Source organism: Crotalus tigris, unplaced genomic scaffold, assembly GCF_016545835.1.
Source record: "Crotalus tigris isolate CLP2741 ecotype Arizona unplaced genomic scaffold, ASM1654583v1 scf7180000020347.5012614909:4044961, whole genome shotgun sequence".
Classification (NCBI taxonomy): domain Eukaryota; kingdom Metazoa; phylum Chordata; class Lepidosauria; order Squamata; family Viperidae; genus Crotalus; species Crotalus tigris.
In genome coordinates, this window is record NW_024097978.1 from 2,119,727 (window position 1) to 2,140,602 (window position 20,876).

The 20,876-nt window shown below is 39.0% G+C and overlaps 1 protein-coding gene across 1 annotated transcript in view; it reads left to right on the forward strand.

Annotated features, from left to right (window-relative positions):
* The window catches only part of CHD1L (chromodomain helicase DNA binding protein 1 like), a 98,169-nt gene extending 77,560 nt beyond the window's left edge, over positions 1–20,609 (forward strand). The window contains exon 23 of the mRNA XM_039366544.1: positions 19,998–20,609. Coding sequence (XP_039222478.1) covers positions 19,998–20,002 — 5 coding nt within the window. The 3' untranslated portion in view covers positions 20,003–20,609. The remainder of the gene's footprint in view (positions 1–19,997) is intronic.
* The last annotated feature ends 267 nt before the right edge of the window (positions 20,610–20,876 follow it).

Sequence of the window (20,876 nt, forward strand, 5' to 3'; positions counted from 1 at the left end):
TCCCTACAACCCTGTAAAAAACTTGGACCAAAATATATAGGGCCTTTTCCAATTAAAAGAATCATAAACCCAGTAACAGTAGAATTAGAATTACCAAAAAAATCTCAGGCAAATAGACCCAATTTTTCATTGCAGCTTGCTGAAAAGAGAGCATCAGTCAGCTTTATGGCCAAAAATCCCCCCTCCACCACCTCCAATCGTGGAGGGCGAACAACACTTCGAAATAAAGGAAATCCTAGACTCTAGGAGATATCATGGAGCGACTCAGTACCTAGTTGCCTGGAAACACCTCCCTGCCCCACAAAACGAATGGGTCCATAAACGTCATGTCAGAGCCCCAAAGCTTTTAAAGAAGTTTCACACAGAATATCCTAACAAGCCTGACTAACTTTTATACCTATTTTGTTTTCTTTCAGGTGGATCTGTCTTATTTTTGAGGGGCAGGATGTCAGAATCCAATTATATTTCATCTCTAGTTATCAACTAAAAAAAACCCCACTTCTGCCTTCCCTGGATTCTGTCATACGATGAAGGGAAGGGGGTGAACAAAGGGGCTTTATGGCTCTCACTTCCTTCAGTATACTTCAAAGAGACTGAATGTGGATAGCACCAAAAAGGCCTAATCATAACAAAGGGGGCTATTACCTTTCATGTAGTTTTCTCTGAAGTCTCCATCCAGCCGGCAGTAAGAAAAAGGGGGTGGGAGTGTAATGCCTGAGACTGTCGCTGGAAGTAGGGGGTGATTGGATGGGGCTACTGGGAAACCCCTTAAAACCTTGAATGGGAGAGCTTGGACCCCAAGTCCTGTCTAGAACTCCTGCAACCATTTTCTCTTAATAAAGAATGCCTGTTGGAAGAATTATTCCAAGAGTTCTGTGTTCTTAAGATGCAAAGTGGGGTGGGTCCTTACAGCGATATCGCCCCCCAGGGGGCGATTTTGTTTTTCAAGGGGGCGATGGAACAAAAAGGGGTGACGTGGGGGCAAAGGAACAAAAAGGGGGCAATATGGGGGTGATGGAGCGAGACGTTTTGGGGACACTTTTGAGACTTTTTCATACAGTGAATCGCTCTATATCTGTCGTACAAAAACATCAGATTGCTCACTATTAGTGGATTGAATTGTGTTTTCAAATGTTCCTCCAGCTAGCTTCAGTACAGAACGTCGTACATAGGTGAATACACATTGCTTATCTTCATGTGCATTGTGCAGCAGCCTCTACTCTTTTTATATTTCTTTTTGCGTCTTAAATTTCACTTGTAATTCAATCATTATATGTTACTGTTTTTCTTTCGGGCATTTCACTTTCTTGCAATTGAATTTTGTTTTCAGTGGTCATTACATTTAAGTGTCTTGAATAAATAAGATAATGAAATACATGTATCACAAAGTTTGGGAATAAAGTGATGGGTGGCACCAAAATTTTTCACACAGTTGAGATATGGGAAAAAAGACTGGAAATAAATTATTTGCATCGATATGTCCTGATGACAATTTTAAAGAAAACAAAACAAGTGTTTGCATAAATTGAAGAATTATTTCCTATGTTGTGATTGAGAGGTTATGTTGGGGGAGGGGGCGATGACAACTTCCTTATTGGCTCAAGGGGGCGATTCATTCAAAAAGGTTAAGAACCACTGATCTAGATTGTGTTTTGACTCTTGACTTGAAATCTTGTCACTATAATTCTGGACCCAGACCAGCTGACAACCCTTGTATAACATTTGGACCCTTAGGCTTCGCCTGATCACTTTTGTACATCCTTATGGATTTGGATTCTTTCTTTCAAGACAAGTTTGCTGGATTTTGGGGGATTTGATTTCTCTTGTGTATGTTTGTATATATGCATGTGCATGTATCATTACTTTGCTACCTTTTTATTTGGTTGAAAACTTCCTAGCAAAGTTTGCAAACTTCTCTATGTATTTGTGAGTGCATGCCTGAGATAAGGCTTTCTGTGCTAGCTGCAGGTTCTGAATTGTCTTCAACGACAGTCCTTGTAAATGAATTATAAAAATTAAATCAAAAGGAGGGGGGTGCCCCTCCATCCAAGTCTTATTGTATGTCATGCACAAGAGTAACGAGTGTAGTTTCCTTTCTATACCCAGGCCTTAACCCTAATTGGGAGGAATCCCTGTAACTGAGAACTCGTAATTGTAATTGGAGTATCTCCATTAGTTTGCCTAGAAATAGTAGGTTGGAGACCAGTTGATAATTGTCTTCCCACCATAGTTCAGAATTTGACTACTTGCCGCACAGGAATACCTGCTGGGAAATTACCACATACATATGCGAAACCAGCTGGCTCCATACTGTGCCTGGGATTGACAATATTAAATGGGCCATCCCAGGCCATGAGTGTCAAAGTGGCCAGAAAAAAATGAGACTGTGCCAAAAGAGTGATGTTAGTGTCCACCATTTTTATATTTTGCTCTGAACTGAAAACTAGATACAACGTATGCTCCTCCACACCTCCTGTGAAATGGAATTGATGACTTGGAATAAGTCCATGATTGTCATAATAGCCATATATTCCTAAACCATCTCACTCCAATCTTTAAGAGATAAGCTTGAAATTCCCTCATACACAAAGTTTGAGGGAGTCCACCACCAGCCTGGGCATAAAATTAGGAATCTTCGGAGGACATTAGCTGGGCTGCATGGTTATGCAGTTTAATTTTGTCTGTCTTATTGTTTCTTATGGATATGAAATTTGTAGACAAATTCCAGAAACTTAGTAATATTGTCACTGTAAAATATTTGGGAATGATTAATTCAGTGATCATTATTTTATCATTGTGAGTTTTTATGCTATTATGTAGAAATTGTGTCGCAATGGGGTGGGGAGTGGCCTTAATTCTTCCTTTGGATGAATCTTCTCCAAGTAGCCCCATTAGCAAGCAAAGTAGCTATACACCATTTGATCTTTTTTTTCTAAATACAGTAGATAATTGAGCAGTTGAGACATTTGAGCCTCATCATCTTAATGTAATTAAAATGAAGATTATTTTACCCATGTTTATTTACACTATGTATATTTGACACTTTCACTTGCCTTGGCAGTTTCCAGCCAATTGTTTTTGGCACACCATTCATAAAAAACTTTATATATAATTATTAATAATTTGCTTTAGCAGGTTTCACATTTTAAGAAAATTCAGTCTGTTCTACAAATGCCACCATTCTGTGTTTCAATCCTTGACCTGGTGGAGCCAACTGAATAGTAGGGGCAGTGGTTAGAACTGATTGACATCTGTGGAGAGTGCATGGTGGCCAGAGGTTTTTATATTGCCCAGAATGGTCATGTGATTGAATCAGCAATCATTACAAAAATCCATCTCCACGTATGCATCTGGGTATAACCAGCCTTATTTGTTCTATAAAAAAACTGACACTAAGAGTTTGCACTTTGAGAAAAATAATAATATGAATGCAGTATTTCGTATTTCTGACATACAACAGTTTGCATGAATAAATGAAAGTGTAGATTGCAGGGAGGATAGAATGGAGAAAATTGTTGTTGTTATCATTTTGTCAGGGTTGTCCCGACTTGAGCATTTAAGAAAGAAAGACTCTTAACTCCATTTTGGAAGTGAAAGGTTCACTTTTACTAAAGTCAACCGGTTACAGCATAAGCAAAACTGGATCTGAATATTTCTGCAGAAAGCCTGCATTTTTTGCTCTTCCTTGGCCCTCTCCTTTTGGCCAGTCCACCAATGTCCAATGGTATTCGAATTAGATGTTTTGGGAATGGCTTTGAGGTTTGGCGCCTCTTTGGTGGAGTTTCACATTCCATTCTCATGGCTCCATCCTTGATCAGCCGATCTATTTCAGATTGACACCTCTGGTTCCTGTCATTCTATCATCCCCCCTCCAATCTTCCCAATCCTACTCCCTACTTCCCCAATCTCTCTCCTTGCGTTTTATGGTAGGGTGCCAGCAAAGCAAAATATGCTGAAGATCGCAGACTTGACACACTTTTTCTTTATTTTTTTTAAAGAAATTTTATTGTTTTTTTTTAGTTTTTAAAACAAAATGTTCAAGACACACCATGGTGTTAGGATAGACAAACATCAAAAGACAAAACATATATACACAATTCAATCAATACATCTAATATTCTCTCTCTTTTTCCCTTAGGTAACATAATTTATTTAAAACAGTCCAATTCTAGCTTAAATTTATTCAACCTATACCTGTTTTTAAAGCTTTAGAAATTTACACTACCATAATCAAATTAACTTTAAGTACAAACATTATCAATTCGGGTATCACTTCCAAATATATTCTAGTTGATTTTATCATAAATCTTATTTAATTCTTCTTCCACTAATATCCCTTAGTTAAAATAAAATATTAATCTATCCTCCACGTATCTAGTCTATCAATTAATCAATCTCTTTAAGCTGACAGAAGAAAATCAGACCTTAAGTCATTTCGATCCATTAAACAGAATTCAAATTACATCCAATTAATTGTCATAACTAATAACATCCGTGTTATCAAACAAACAGATCATTTTATTAGATTAACTCAGTATTACATAATAATTTTCTTACAAGTAACCCTATTGTCCTAAAAAAGAAAAAAACACACACTCTTATTCAATTTAATATATATTCCATTAATCACCCCTTTTTCTCTTACTTCTAACTCATAGTCTTAATCCTAAAATGAACCCATAATTCTAGATTACCTTTAATCCATTACCTAAAAATATCTCCTTTTTAAGCTAAAATATTGATCTATCCTAGACCTATCTAATCCATTAATCAATCTCTTTAAGCTGACAAGATAGCATCAAACCTTAAATTATTTCAATTCATTGAACATCAAACAAATAAATCATCTTGTTAAAAATAGTGATTTTCATATAGATAAACTTTATATATCTTCCATTAATCGCCTGTTTCTCTTACATCTAACTCATAATCTTAGTCCTTAAATCAGTCCATAGTTCTGGGTTGCCTTTAGTCCATTACATAAAACTTTAAGTTTCACTTTTTTCAGTCTTAGTCTGGGTTTCCTCTTATGCCAAGTAGGTTTCCATAGCAAAGCTTCCCTTCCAGCTGATAAGTCTCTCTTTATTGCTTGTAGTATCATTTGGGTCAGTGAGAACCATCTTGGCCTCTGCATTGGCTCTCTGATTCTCTTAATCATGAAGTCTTGTTGCTTTAACATTTCAAGTCTCAGACTTTGTTTCTTCTGGTCCTCAGCACCATAAGTGAATTGCTTATAAGACAAAATCAATTTCTCTTTATTCTCAGTTAAGTCCTCTTTTTGTGTAATCAGTTTTATAGAAGAATCAGGTGTAGTCTGAAAGTCAATTGTGAAGTTTGAAGGAGAGATTCTGGCTCTTAATTCTGTAGTAAGCTCTTTCATTGTAGCACATACTTCTTCTTTAGCCTCATAGATCTTTTCCAGAATAAGTTTACAATTTAAATGTGAGTGCAACTCCATTTTAAAAATTGTTCAGGTGGATCAAATTATCTTTCTCTTAAAGAACAGTTTGAAGGCCAAAACCATCTCCAAATAGACAAGAATTACAATATTAGCTTTTAACCAGTGGATGTCCTCAGTGAGCTAAAAAAATCATTTCAAAAGTCATTCATTTTTTTTCTTTTCCCTTTTTTTCTATTTTTTCAGGAAAAGATGGAGGAAGAAATACTCAAAAAAAGACACAGCAGCATAGACTGATAGTAGAATTCTTAGGAAAAAACTTTTTCCAGTACCCCAAAACATATATATATAAAACCATAGTCTTTAAAGCTTTGTTCTATCCTTTTGTTTGCCTTTCTTCCCAAGCATGTAGAAGCTACCTTTCCAAGCCAGGGAAATAATTCCAACAGGGCTCTTACAGGCAAAAAAAAAAAAAAAAAAAAAGCAAAAAGACATAAAGAGAGAAAGAAAAAAAAATCTCACCCAGATTCACCATGGTGGATTTTCAAGCTTAGGTGTTCTTTGACTTGCGATTTCTAGCGGCTAGGTGATCGGCCATTTTACTGGCCGATCTTCTCCGTCGGTCCTCAGAGTTGGCCCGGACAGCTGGAGGAGTCGCCTGTCAAGACTGCTAACATCGTATGTTCTTGCTTGCCATATATGAAGAAGCAAACCTGTTTTATTTAGCCGAGTAGCATTTCTAGAGTTAAGACAGATAGCAGTAGGTTAAGGGGTGGGAAAGTATGCAAGTTAACCATAACAATGTCTGGGCACAGTGTGGCCAAGGTCAGCTCAGCTGCAACGGGAGGGGCACCTCACGGTTCACATTAATTGGAGAATGTGATTGATGACTGTAAAATGAAGGAGTGAGTTATGCTTTGTTACAGATGCTTGGGGGAGGGAGGATTCAGTTTCTGGCTTAACTTTGTTAGTGCCGAAGCTATGCAGAATAATAAAAGATTCTTTTAGAGGAAAAAGCCTCAAAATTCTTTGAAAATCTGCTTTCTTTTGGAACCATGTCATCAAGCCAGAAACCACAAACTTTTAAATTCATTTAGGGGTCCCTTACCCCAGTCACTATCCCTAAGCTAACGGGGACAGCTGACAAAGAGAAGGGGAGGATTTTGCCATGGAAGGGAAAAAAGTGCCTGAGGCCGGCACCCCCCCAGCTGCAGCTTCTCCAGGAGGAACAGCAGCAACAGCTTCTCCAGGAAGGGAGGGGCCAGCTACCCAGACAGTGGAGAAGAAACTCTGGCAAACTCCACAGCTGGGAGCAAGGCCAAAACTATCAGGAGAGCTGATTTGGTCGTCAGACTGGCACAAGCCAAGCAAAGGCTCCGGAAGTTTCCACACAGCCTTGCCAGCAGATGAGCGTGAGTCACGGCGAAGGGATGCTTACATATCACCTTCCTCCCAACAATGGAGAGCTGCCCGGCCATCTATTGCTGAAGACTCGGGTGAGTGGAAATACCCACCTGCAGCTTGCAGTGGGTCATTAGAATACCTAGCAGAAAGATTTGAAGAATTAGAAGTGCAAAGCGAAGAGCAACTCCCATTGAGAGAGGCCCCCAGCCCCTTCCTTGCAGATCAATTGGCTTTTCAACCCCTGGGGACCCCTGCCAGAGCCTCTAGCCCCACACAGAGAGGAGATTCCAGCCTGGGGCCCCTGCTGCAAGGTGAAATTGAGCAAATTCCACAGATAAGTGATCAGCCGTCTCCAAGCCTACAACAAATAATAGAGGCCTTGCAACAGCTCGGGCTAGTGCCAAAGCCAGGGGAGCTACAACCAGTGAGCTTGCAGACGAGGGAGGCCCAACATGTCCAGCAGCCATTGAGGGGCCTACAGCAGCAGAGGGCGTCACCACCCCCGCTTGCACAACCACCATTGGGAGGCCTGCAGCAGCAGGGGGCACCCCCAGCCCCCACTGCCCAGCAGCAGAGGGCCCAGCAACCATTGGATCAGCAGGCAGGGTGGAACCAACTGCAGCAGGGGGCGCCACGCCGACTACTGAGAGCCCCGCAGCCGTTGGATCAGCAGGCTGGGTGGGGCCAACTGCAACTGGGGGCACCACCACGTCAACAGCAGAGAGCCCCACAGCAATGGGGTCAACAGCAACTGGGGGCACCACCAGCTCCCGCTGCCCAGCAGCAGAGAGCCCCGCAGCAACGGGGTCGACAAGCCGGATGGGGCCTACAGCAACTGGGGGCACCACGTCAACAGCAGAGAGCCCAGCAGCAATGGGATCGACAGGCCGGATGGGGCCAACAGCAACCCGAGTGGGGGCCACAGCAGCCTGTGTTTGCACCACCCTTCAATGCAACGTTCGATGGGGACCCAGAGAAGCTGATTTTTTTCCTCAACCAAGTGCGTTCTCACTTAAATCGCTGGGCCTATCTCTATCCGGAACCAGGGGCCATGGTTGACGTCATTGGGGCCAACCTGGAGGGAGAAGCATCTGAATGGCTGAACAATCTATACAGCGAGCAAGCCCTCGAATTGGAGGATCCCCATCTCTTTCTCTTAGGACTGAGACAACGATTTGAAGACCCATCCATCGGCCTCAAAGCAGCAGGACAAATTCACAAAATAAAACAAGCAGGGAGGCCTGCCCTGGAGTACGTGCGAGAGTTCCGCAAGATGGCAGGTCGAATAGAGGGGTGGCCTGAGCAGTCCCTCATCCATCACTTCATCGAGGGATTAGATGATCACCTCTCCCAGGCTTGCATCTATCAAGAAGTGCCTGATCGGCTGCAGGAGTGGTACCAGACGGCCGTGAAGCTGGATGTTAAGCTCTCTCGCTATAAAAAGCCTCCCCCACAGGAACCCGAACAGCAACCAGAGCTACCTGAACAGCAATCACCCCCACGAAAGCCTTCAACCACTGCAAGGGCTGAGAGACCCAGGCCACCTGCACGCCCTTCCTTCGAGTGTTTCCGGTGTGGACAAGGAGGACACCGAGCGGCCACCTGTCCAGTCCCCTACCCTCGACTGCAGAGCAAGCCAGGACCGGCGATACAAAAGAAACCTGCTCAGCGGCTACCAAGAGAAAAATCTAATCGACTCACGCAAGAACCAGTCGCCCAGGTTACACCCCACACACAGGAGGATGCCAAGACTCCAGGTGGACCTGCCCCTGCTCTTCCCTTCTTTGATAGCGACGATGAAGGAGAAAACGACCCAATGGTGAGTCAACAAATCCTGCCTTTTTCACTGCCCGCCAAACTTGTAATCCCTACGTCTGGGGCACAAATAGACTTAAACGTACTAATTGATTCGGGATGTACCCGCTGCATTATTAGTCTGGCGTTTGCCATGAAAATGGGCATAAGGGCAAAACAGCTTTCCAAACCGATGAGATTTGAGCAAGCCGATGGCTCCCTGATGGGAGGGACTCTTATTACACAATTAACGGAGCCCTTACGCCTAGAAATAGGTGCACACTGGGAGTTTATTCGTTTCCTGGTGGCTCCAAAGATGACCGAGGCAGTGATCCTGGGACTAGCCTGGTTGGACAAATGGAAGCCATTTATCTGGTGGGAGAAAGGAATGAGAATTGTGAGACTACCTATAGGGCCTGATCCCCCCATTGATTCAACAGATGTTACCGGGCATCTTAGGCCACCCAATGAGCGAGCGCACATGGCCGTCTCACTGACCCCAGGTGAACCAGTCATCCCCAAAGAATACTTGGACCTGGCGGAGGTGTTCAGTGAAAAAGAATGTGATGCCCTACCCCCTCACAGACCCAATGACTGCTCCATCGAACTGGTGCCCGGAGCCAAACTCCCACGTCCGAAGATGTATGCTAGATGTATGTCACTATCTAGAAGGGAGCAAGGTGCCATTTGAGGTATGGACGGATCACAAGAACCTAGAGGCACTGAAAACTCCTCGCAAATTGTCACCAAAGCAAGTACGGTGGGCACAGTACTTTAACCGCTTCAACTTCACTCTAAAGTACATACCAGGAGGAAAGAACTTTCTAGCTGATGCGCTATCAAATTGCCCAGCAAGAAATTGGGACCAAAATTCTTGGGGCCTTTCCCCATAGTAAAGGTCATCAACCCAGTCACAGTACAACTAAAATTCCCTAAGCTGTTAGGGAAAATTCACCCAGTTTTCCATTGTAGTTTGTTGAAGCCTTATCGGGGCTCTACTTTAAGACCTTCTCCAAAGAAGGCACCTGGACCCCTCGTAGTGGCAGGGCAGACCCACTATGAGGTGAAACGTATACTCGATTCCAGAATCTTTAGAGGGAAATTACAGTACTTAGTACAATGGAAGGGATACCCATTGTCTGAAGCCACCTGGGTGACGTCCAGGGAAGTGAAAGCTGACAGATTGATCAAAAAGTTTCATGTTAAACACCCCAACAAACCGAAAAATAACCCTTAACCTATACTTATGTTTATATTCCAGGGTCTGTTCTTTTTGTAAGGAGGGCCGGATGTCAAGACTGCTAACATCGTATGTTGTTGCTTGCCATATATGAAGAAGCAAACCTGTTTTATTTAGCCGAGTAGCATTTCTAGAGTTAAGACAGATAGCAGTAGGTTAAGGGGTGGGAAAGTATGCAAGTTAACCATAACAATGTCTGGGCACAGTGTGGCCAAGGTCAGCTCAGCTGCAACGGGAGGGGCACCTCACGGTTCACATTAATTGGAGAATGTGATTGATGACTGTAAAATGAAGGAGTGAGTTATGCTTTGTTACAGATGCTTGGGGGAGGGAGGATTCAGTTTCTGGCTTAACTTTGTTAGTGCCGAAGCTATGCAGAATAATAAAAGATTCTTTAGAGGAAAAAGCCTCAAAATTCTTTGAAAATCTGCTTTCTTTCGGAACCATGTCATCGCCGCTCCTCCACAGCCGAGCAAAGCCTCTTCAATGGAAGTCGCACCCTTCAGGGCGACTTTAGACCTGCATAAGGGTCTACCGGCAGAGAGAGGCTAGCCGACGAGGAGACGAGTCTCTTCGTACGACTAAGAGTGCCGGAACCGGAAGTCGACACACTTTTTCTTGACTTCAGAAATGTGAACACACACACATACAGGATATATGGTGGATTCAAGCTTTGTGTATGAGGGGATTTCAAGCTTATCTCTTAAGGATTGGAGTGAGGTGGTTTAGGAATAAATGGCTCTTATGACAACCATGGACTTGTCCCAAACCATTATCTACTTATTGGCTGGGAAGTTGCATCTTGTTGTGATTTCCCTGTTTGCATGTGTTTGTCATATATATTTGCATATATAGGAAATCAGCCTGATGATTATTTCTCATGAAAGTTAGGACTTGGATAAAACAAAAACTTTTGTTTAGTTCTGGTTCTATAGTGAGGTCATTTCCATATTTTGCATGAATATCCCATGCAAGCTAACGCAATGCTTTCTGTTTCTTCTTGGGCACACTACACTGTTGTCATAGAACTTGGGGCAGTACTTATATGGAAGTTTCCACTTAACACAGATGTACCTCTATGCATGCAGCCACTGCATATTCTTGAAATTACTATCATGTATAATAGCTTCAGTTTTGATAATTTTATGTGTTGTTTTCACATGATACTGTAATATTCCCTTTCTTTTATGTGTCTGTCTATTTCATAAAATTATTACAAATTTGGAGTAAACCAACACTCAACTTTCTAACCAAAATTCCATGAAAAATGTGCCATCTGCTCATAAACCAACTGTGTACTTTTTGAGGATCAGCATATCCATGGATGGGCTTGTCTGTAAATATACATGGATACTTAAAAAATGTATTACTGAATATGGTCACATATAAACCCATTGAAGGATAAGCGAAATCCAAGTTTTGCAGTATAATTTGGATCCTAAAATTCTTAGCTTATTCACAAGTATGTACAATATATCAATTATATTCCATCTAGTGATTGAATTATTACTAATATGCAACTAATAGCATTTAAATATGGTGTTTGATCCTAGGAAATTTTTGAATTACAGCAGGTTCTCAAGCACTAGCAATAGTTACATGTGAAGGATTTCATGTTTTGAGCATATCCTAACATTAATCATGGGGATTTGGGGTGTCTAAATGTGTTAGCTGCTCAGTACAATCAAGGAGTCCTCTCCATTTTCAGGAACTCATAATGCGATTTTATCCTGCCTTTTATTCCTCAGTAGATCAGTATTTGAAAAATTCACAATAAAGGTGTTACCAATACAATAGCAAGCTGGGAAGACAGCAAGTTTACCTTTAGCACCCAGAGATGCCAATTGACTCATTATGTTTAAGTCGCTCCTTCTAGCTTATCTTCATAAAATAAAATCTTTTTCTTCTCTGGAATATTTATCAAGTAGTTATAAACTTCTCTTTTTCTCAAGAATTTCTCAACTTGTTAGTGTCCATGAAGAAAAAATTCCAAACTTTTCCTTTTGAAAATTGCAGATTTTATTGGAACTCTTCTTTCAATTGTTTATATTTAAACCATCCTAATAAAGATTGGTGTCAGGTTTATATTCCAAAATTGCAATTGACTCCTCTACATTGTCAGCTACTTGTGAAATTGCTTCAGTGGTTTGGTAACTTTCTACACATAATTGCAATAGTTTGAATAGGTTTTTTTTTACATCTTTGGAGCATAGCCGGTCTATGAACTGTTGGGATTTATTTAAGGATTTTTCAAATACAACTCTAACAGTTGGCTCCTCCATCTTCTTACCTCCCTCTTTAGGCAAAGAGTAGTTTTTTTGTAAGTCACTTATAAATTGCTGGCCAATCAGGAATCATAAAAATCAAAAAGTTTTAGCCATTCACACCAAAGCAGACCAAGCTGCAAATGATTAAAAATATAGAACCACAATTTTCTACCCTTATATTTCTCCATCAATTTGTTTTTTAAAAAGATACTCCACACTTCCTTATTTTAGTTTGCCTTCAGCAGTCTTCTTCCTTGTTGTTTAACAATGAAGAAATCCCCCAAATGCCGCAGATCTTCAAAAAGGAGTAACAGGCTGTGGCTACAGAAAGATTAATAATCCTTAAAAATGATTAAGAAATGAAGGCACAACTTTACAATGAACTGATTGTAACCCTGCCTTCCAGCTGTCAGCAGGCAGGCCTCTTTGAAGCACAGCTCCTGAAGCTATTTGCAGTCCATTACTGAATGGAGGATCTTGTGGGATGCTAATCCAGGAGAGTCATATAAACTAAAGGAATGCTGGTTCCTTCAGTTGGTAAGTGGTAAGTTGAAAAAGTGATAGTCCAGTCCTTCAGGGAGCCCCTTGAGGAAAATTTGGGGTCCAGAACATTTTGGAACTATATATCTAGTCTAACAAAGAGAAGGACTTGGGTGACATGATAGCAGTCTTCCAATATTTAAGTGGCTGTCACTGAGAAAAGAGGGTCAGTCTATTCTCCAAAGCACCTGAGGGCAGGACAAGAAGCAACAGATGAAAACTTACCAAGGAGATATTCTTACTAACTTACTAAGGAGAAATTTTCTGACAGAACAATCAATGAAACAGTCTCTAGAACTTGTGAGTGCTCTATCACTGGAGGCTTTTAAGAAGAGATTGGACAGCCATTTAGCTGAAATAATAGAGGGACTCCTATTTAAGCAGGAGGTTTGAACTAGAAGACCTCCAAGGTCCCTTCCAATTCTGTTATTCTGTTCTGTTAAATGCTATGAGACAAATCAGCTCCCTTCCAACACCAGTTCTGGTATTGTAAGTATTGAAGCAAATCCACTGAAATACAGTATCCCTTAAATCCCGCTGCAGATACCTTCACCTAAATTATCATAATCATTTTTCAGTCATTTAATCCAAAAGCTAATTCAATCCTGGGTTGTATAAACAGAGGCATAGAATCAAGATCACGTGAGGTATTATACCGCTTTATAAAACCCTAGTAAGACCACACCGAGAATACTGCAGCCAATTTTGGTCACCATATCACAAAAAAGATGTTAAGAGGGCTTCCGGTGGATCAGCGCGCGCGATGGTGGCTACTTTGTAGCCGTCCTCCTGAGAAAGCATTAGAACCGCAGAGAACAGCAGGCATCAGCTGTTCCGCGGCTCAAAACCTCCTTCCCGGGCAAAGGGAGGGAGGGGAGTATCACCTGAATAGTGGTAGAACCTCTTGGACCCCCAAAGAATTTTTCTTTTGGGGGTGAAAGGAGTGCTCCCACGGAGTTCAGGCTGCCTCCGCTTCTCAGCTGTCTTTGTCCCTTGGGGACAAAGCAAGACGCTGCTCCCACCTCCGTGCTTAAAGAGATCTGGTGAGCTACTTTAAAAGTGGACAGAGCGGGATAAAGGAGTTTATTTTTCTTGATTTTATCTGGATTTTAAGCTTAAAGATTGATTTTTATTTCCCTTTTTTTTCTTTTTCTTTTATTGAAAGGGAAAGTAAAATGGCGATCGGAAGGGTTTTTTTTGAAGGGAGTGGAACGGAACGGATTAGATTGCTTTTTAAGGGTTTTTTTTTTAAGGTGGACTTAAAGGTGGACTTATTATTATTTTCCCTTTCTGTTAAACTTTTCTTTGCTATCTTTTTAAGGGAATTTTTTTTTTGCTTTTTTTAAATCTTTTTTTAAGAAGGAGGAAAGAAGAAACAAAACTTTTTTTTTTGAAAATGGCTTCAAAGCGGCAAGAAACATCTACAGTACCTAAGGTGGCTTCTTCTCCTGCGATTTTATCAGCTCAACAACCTAAAGCTACACCACCACCTTCTCCCCCTCTGCCATCAGTAACGGTAAAAGATACGCAAGATATAATGGGAAATGGTGTATCTCAAATTAGAGGGGAAGTGAAAGAGCTTTTAGTGGAGAATAATATTATTTTGAGGCAAGATATAGTTATGGCTTTACAAGGACTTGCTTCTGTGGTTGAAAAGTTGGATTCTAGAGTGGAAGAAGTTGCAGACAAAGTGGAGATTTTGGAAGATAAATTTGAAGGCATGGAGAAAAAGATGGAAATTTCACAAGATGATATTGTTATGTCTCAATATAGAGAAATGGAGTTCGCTTTAAGAATCAGAGGCCTGAGAGAAGATATGCAACAAGACTTGAGAGAGATTGTAGTAAATGATTTTGCTGTGATTTTGGACAGAGAAAAAGAGGCTATATCTAGAGAAATTGAAAAAATATTTAGAGTTAACTCTTGGGTTGCAAAGCAAAGAAATTTGCCAAGAGATATGGTGATTTATTTTGGGAAAAGATCTCTGCGTAATGAAATCATACAAGCTTTTTATAATAAGAGGTTTCAGATTGCTGCGCAAGATGTTATAATTTTAAAGGAGATTCCATCTAAAATTTTAAGAAGAAAAAAAGAGTTTGCCTTCTTAGCTGATGAACTTAAAAAAAGGTTGATGCCATTCAGATGGGAGATTCCAATTGGTATTGTGGTGAGTCATGCGGGGACGCGCTATAGACTTAATACTGTTCCTAAAGCTAAAGAGTTTTATATGTCAGTCCTGGGAGCACGCTCATCACCACCTATGATGTTGAAAGTTTTGGATGGCAAGGAGGCAGAACAGCAGTCTGAAGAAGTAGTACTGATGAAAGCTGGAAAATTACAGGCTGACTGGTTGCAACATGCAGAGATGAAAGAGCAAAGAATGACCCGGGCAGCCCACAGACGTAAGAAAAAGGAACAACAGAAGAAAGATGTTAAAGAAGTTTTACAAGAATCTGTTTCTGAGCCTGTGGGAGGAGCAAGACCCAAGAGTTCTGTGGTACATTCCTCAATGGCATATCTTCAAGCAGTCTTCTCTAGGCTTTTGGTCAAGGGAGATGGTAAAGCTCCTGACATGGAATGCTAATGGTCTCAATTCCCCTCAAAAGAGAAAGAAAATATTTCACTACTTAAAGCAACATAACAATGATATTATCTGCTTGCAGGAAACACATATTATTTTTAAGGATCAAAAATATTTAGTTAATACTCGATTGGGATCACATTTTGCATCTTTTGCTCTTGGGAAAAAAGGGGGTGTAGTTATTTATGTCAAGCAAAATTTATCAGCTTGTTTAGTAGATTCTGATCCCCAAGGGAGATATGTTATGATTGAAGTGGGACTGTATGGTAAGAAAGTACTTATAGTAGGTTTATATGCACCAAATCAGCAACAGGAACAATTTTATAGACTGTTACATCAAAAATTAATTTTGCTGGACTACAGATCTGTTATTTTAATGGGAGATTGGAATGGTGTTTTAGATACACAAAGAGATAAAAAAGGACCTTCTATCTCTTTTAAACAGGCTAAATTACCTAAGGCTTTTTTTGATTTGAAAGAGGACTGGGAGTTGCAAGATTATTGGCGTGAACACAATTTGGAGGAGAGAGACTTCACCTTCTTTTCGGACAGACATTAATCTTTTTCAAGAATTGATTTTTTTTTATTACAACGGATTTATATTTTAGAGTAAAGAATGTTAAGATTTTTCCTAGGACATTGACGGATCATAGTCCAGTCTGGATGGAATTGGTTAATGAAAAAGAGGAGAGGAGATCTTGGAGGATGAATGAAAATTTATTTAGACAAGAAAAGAATGTTCAGAAATTAAAGGAGCAATTAAAGGAATATTTTGCTTTAAATATGTATAAGGGAACTTCAATGTCAATGGTTTGGGATGCTGGTAAAGCTTACATGCGGGGGGTCTTGATACAAATGAATAAGGTTTATAGACAGAAGCAGGTGCAGAAACGTAAGGAGTTGGAAAATGAGATTAAATTAAAAGAAAAAGCCTTAATTTTGAATCCTATAGATGAGAAGAATAAAGAATCTATAAAATTGCTTAAATCACAATTTAACATGTTGATGGCTGATCAAACTGCAACCAACTTATTGTACATGAAACATAATACATTTTGCAATGCTAATAAACCAGGGAGATGGTTGGCTTATCAATTGCGAAAGAAGCAGAGGCTGAGAACTATAGATAAAATAAATTATAATGGTAAATTGGTATATCAGAAGGAGTTGATTAAGAAATCTTTTTTAGATTATTACAAAAAATTATATATGGATACGAAAGTACAGGCTTCAGATATAGCTAAATATTTACAAGATGCTCATTTCCCTAAATTAACAGAAGATCAGAAACAAGAAATTAATGGTTTGATTACCATTGAGGAAATTGAGATAGTAATTAAAGAATTAAAATTAGGTAAAGCACCGGGTACTGATGGATTGACATCTATTTATTATAAAACCTTGGCAAGGAGTTGATACAACCTTTAAGGGAACTTTTTAACAATATATTACAGGGTTCAGAGACCCCCTTGTCATGGGGCAGAGCTTTCATATCTTTGATCCCAAAAGAAGACCAAGATCTCACTTTACCAAAGAATTATAGACCCATATCTCTCTTGAATGTAGATTATAAGATTTTTTCAAAAATTTTAGCTAATAGACTTATGAGGGTGTTGAATCAATTAATACATATGGATCAAATGGGTTTTATAACTGGAAGGTATATGAAGAACAATGTTAGACAAATTATTAATTTAATAGAATATTTGGATAAAAACAACCAAGTTTCTGCATGATTTTTTTTTAGATGTTGAAAAAGCTTTTGATCAGTTAAATTGGCAATTTATGTTAAGATTAATTGAGGAAATGAATTTTGGAGAAAAAATTTTACAAGCTCTTCGTGTTATTTATCAAAAACAAACGGCACAACTTATAGTTAATGGAGGTTTATCAGAGGTGTTTTCAATTGAGAAGGGGACTAGACAGGGTTGTCCACTGTCACCATTACTGTTTGTTTTAACTTTGGAAATTTTGCTGATTAAAATTCGGGAATCACAGAAAATAAAAGGAATAGAAGTCAATAAAAAAGAATATAAATTAAGGGCTTTTGCAGATGATTTGGTTGTTACTTTATCCTAACCAACTTATTCTGTAATGGAGTTGCTACAATTGATACATCAGTATGGACAAGTTTCGGGTTTTAAAATTAATAATAATAAGACTAAAATATTGCCTAAAAACATGACCAATTTGGATAAGGAGACCCTAGTTAGGCTGACAGATTTTGAGGTTGTTAATAAGGTAAAATATCTGGGGGTTATTTTATCTGCTTCCAATGCAAAATTGTACAAAAATAATTATGAAAGGCTGTGGGTTAAAATACAAAAGGATTTGGAAAATTGGAAGAAGCTGCAATTATCCCTATTGGGGAGAATTGCAGCGATTAAAATGAATGTTTTGCCAAAGTTTCTTTTTTTATTTCAAATGATACCTATCTTAAAGAATGAGACTAACTTAAATGAATGGCAGAAAGGTATCAATAAATTTATTTGGGCAGGGAAAAAACCAAAAGTAAAACTTAAAATTATACAAGATATTCGTGAGAGAGGTGGACTCAAGGTACCGAACCTGAAATTGTATTATGATGCTGTGGTGTTAACATTAATTAGTGACTGGGTTAACTTAACAAATGTAAATGTACTCCTCCTGGAGGGATGGGATTTACTTTTTGGATGGCATGCCTATTTAACTTTTAATAAAAAGGTTGATAGGGTTTTTAAGTCTCACATTTTAAGAATTTCTTTACTTCGGGTTTGGAAAAAATATTATAGAAGTGATTCTAGAATTCCATTATGGGCTATCCCATGGCATGCGATAGAAGAGATAAGGAGAGGAGTTAAGATGGATAGTATTTCTTATACACAATTACTTAGATGGGATAGCAAAAATTGGCAACTAAAATCTATGGAAGACTTAATACAAGAAAATATTATTTATTCATGGTTTCAGTATAGACAACTATTGGAAAGGTGGAAGATAGATTGCAATGTGAGTTTGCTCAGAGAGGATGAGAATTTGTTAAAACAAATAAAAGATCAAAGACGAACCCATATTAAAAGAATTTATGGGGTGTTAGTGCAATTGGATTCAGAAGCAGAACTAGTTAAAGATTGTATGGTTAAATGGGCACAAAACTTTGATGAATCGGTTCCATTAGATACTTGGGAGACTATTTGGGTGAGGAATGTTAAATTCACACAAGCCCAAAACTTATGGGAAAACTTTTATAAAATGTTTTATAGATGGCACCTTGATCCACAAAAAATGTCTCGTATGTATCCAAACTTGCAGCCTAAATGTTGGAGATGTGGTTGCTTGGATGCTACTTATTATCATATTTGGTGGTCATGTAAAAATATAAAAGCTTTTTGGATTAAGATATGGTGGAATATTCAAACAATTTTTAAAAGAAGGATAAAATTTACTCCACAATTGTTTTTGCTGGGTATTGTTTCTGATTGTGACAGTAGAGAAACTATATTATTGTTAAATTTAATTACAGCGGCTAGGTTGTTAGTAGGGCAATGTTGGAAGAAGGAATCTTTGCCTACTTTGCAAGAATGGTTTCTTAAAGTTTCCTACTTAGCGGAAATGGCAAAGATTTCGGCTTTCTTGAAAGATCAATCGCAAGAGAAGTATCTCTTGGTATGGAAAAGATGGATAAATTTTATACAATATAAATATGATATAAAAATATTATTTAGTTTTTGAATAATTTATATTTAAAGTTTAAGATTTTTTTTTCTTTTTTTCTCCTTTTTCTTGTTTCTTTTCTTTTTCTCTTTTTGTTTTCTAAATATGGGTGTTAAAGTATTTTATAATTTGTTTAATTATTGTAATCAAATTTGTATATGATTTATTTGTGTTTAAAACTTTTTCTTTTAAATTTTAATTAAGCCTGTATTCAGCTCTGGGAAGGTTGGGGGAAGGCTGGTGTGGGTTGGGAGGATCTAGGGAAGGGAAATTTTTTTTGTAAAATTTTAAAAATTTTCAATAAAAAAAAAAAGATGTTAAGAGTTTGGAAAAAATTCAGAGAAGAGCAACTAAGATGATCAAAGGCCTGGAGACTAAAACATATGAAGAACGGCTGCAGGACTTGGGTTTGGCTAGTCTAAAGAAAAGAAGAAATAGGGAAGACATGATAGCAGCATTCCAATATTTGAGGGGCTGCCACAAAGAAGAGGGGGTCACATTATTCACCAAAGAACCAGAGGGCAGGACAAGAAACAATGATTGAAAACTGATCAAAACCAGAAGCAACCTGGAATTAAGGAGAAACATCCTGACAGTGAGGACAATTAACCAGTGGAATAGCTTGCCCTCAGAAATCATGGGTGCTCTATCACTGGAGATTTTTAAAAAGAGGCTAGACAATCACTTCTCTGAGATGGTATAGGTCAGGGGTAGGCAACCTCGGCTCTTTTATGACTCATGGAATTCAACTCCCAGAATTCCTGAGTCAGCATTCTGGGAGTTGAAGTCCATGAGTCATAAAAGAGCCGAGGTTGCCTACCCCTGGTTTAGATTCTCCTGCTTGAGCAGGGAGCTGGACTAGAAGACCTCCAAGGTTCCTTCCAGCTTCTATTCTACTCTGCTCTACTCTACTCTACTCTACTCTACTCTACTCTACTCTACTCTACTCTACTCTACTCTACTCTACTCTACTCTAATCTACTCTATCATGGTATAATGTAGAGTTTGGTATCTGACCAACATTTTCCTACTGTCAAGACTGATTCGCCCTTTCACCTACATTTTTTCCCTCTCTCATAGCTTGACAAAAACAGAGTAAAGATTGTGGAATGGAACGCAAAGGTGAGAGGGATGGTAATCTAGGCAACCAAGGCATCTTTCAGAGCCTGCAAGAATGCCAAGATCACTAACACAGGTGCTCAATGGAGAAGTGGACTTTTCCCATAACAAGAAGAAGCATTACTATTGGACAATGTGAACACCTGGTGGGTGGGGACAAGGGAATCTATTGTTTAATTAAGTAAGCTTTCACACAGGAAAACCTTTGCTTCTTCTGTGCCAATGTAAATTTTCAGTAAAGTATTATACTCTTGGTGAAATCATGTCCCAGGAGTTTCTTTTTTCTGGAAATGTCAACTGGACAGACAAATTTATTGCTGTATCAAACTTTTGTATTCAGCTTAGGTAGAAATTTCTCTCAGAGTAATTGAACAGTATTGACAGTATTGACCATGAAAATATTGCAATCAGGACACAATGACAACATTTCAGGCCAAAATGTCTTTCAGTATCTTCATGGTCACTTCCTAGCAGTATCCAGAAGTTTTTCCTTCTTATATGTAACATTATTTCCCATGTGGATGTATTTTGCATTGTATTGGTCTATTATATTAAAAATAAATGGCAAATAATGAAACAATGAAGTATGTGTGTTAGCTGCATATGAATAACTCTAAGATGTATACCTTCTTCATCAACCAAAAGTCACTTAAGATGAATGACATACTTCATACTTTCCACTCACATCTAAGAAAAATAAGACCAAGAAGAATTATCCGGAACTGCAAATATCACAGTACAATGGGAAAATTCCTGATTACAACTACTTCCTTTATCATAAGGCATCAAAACGTATTTTTCTTCTTTTAGTTCTTCATTGCAATGTGTGAAGTTATAATA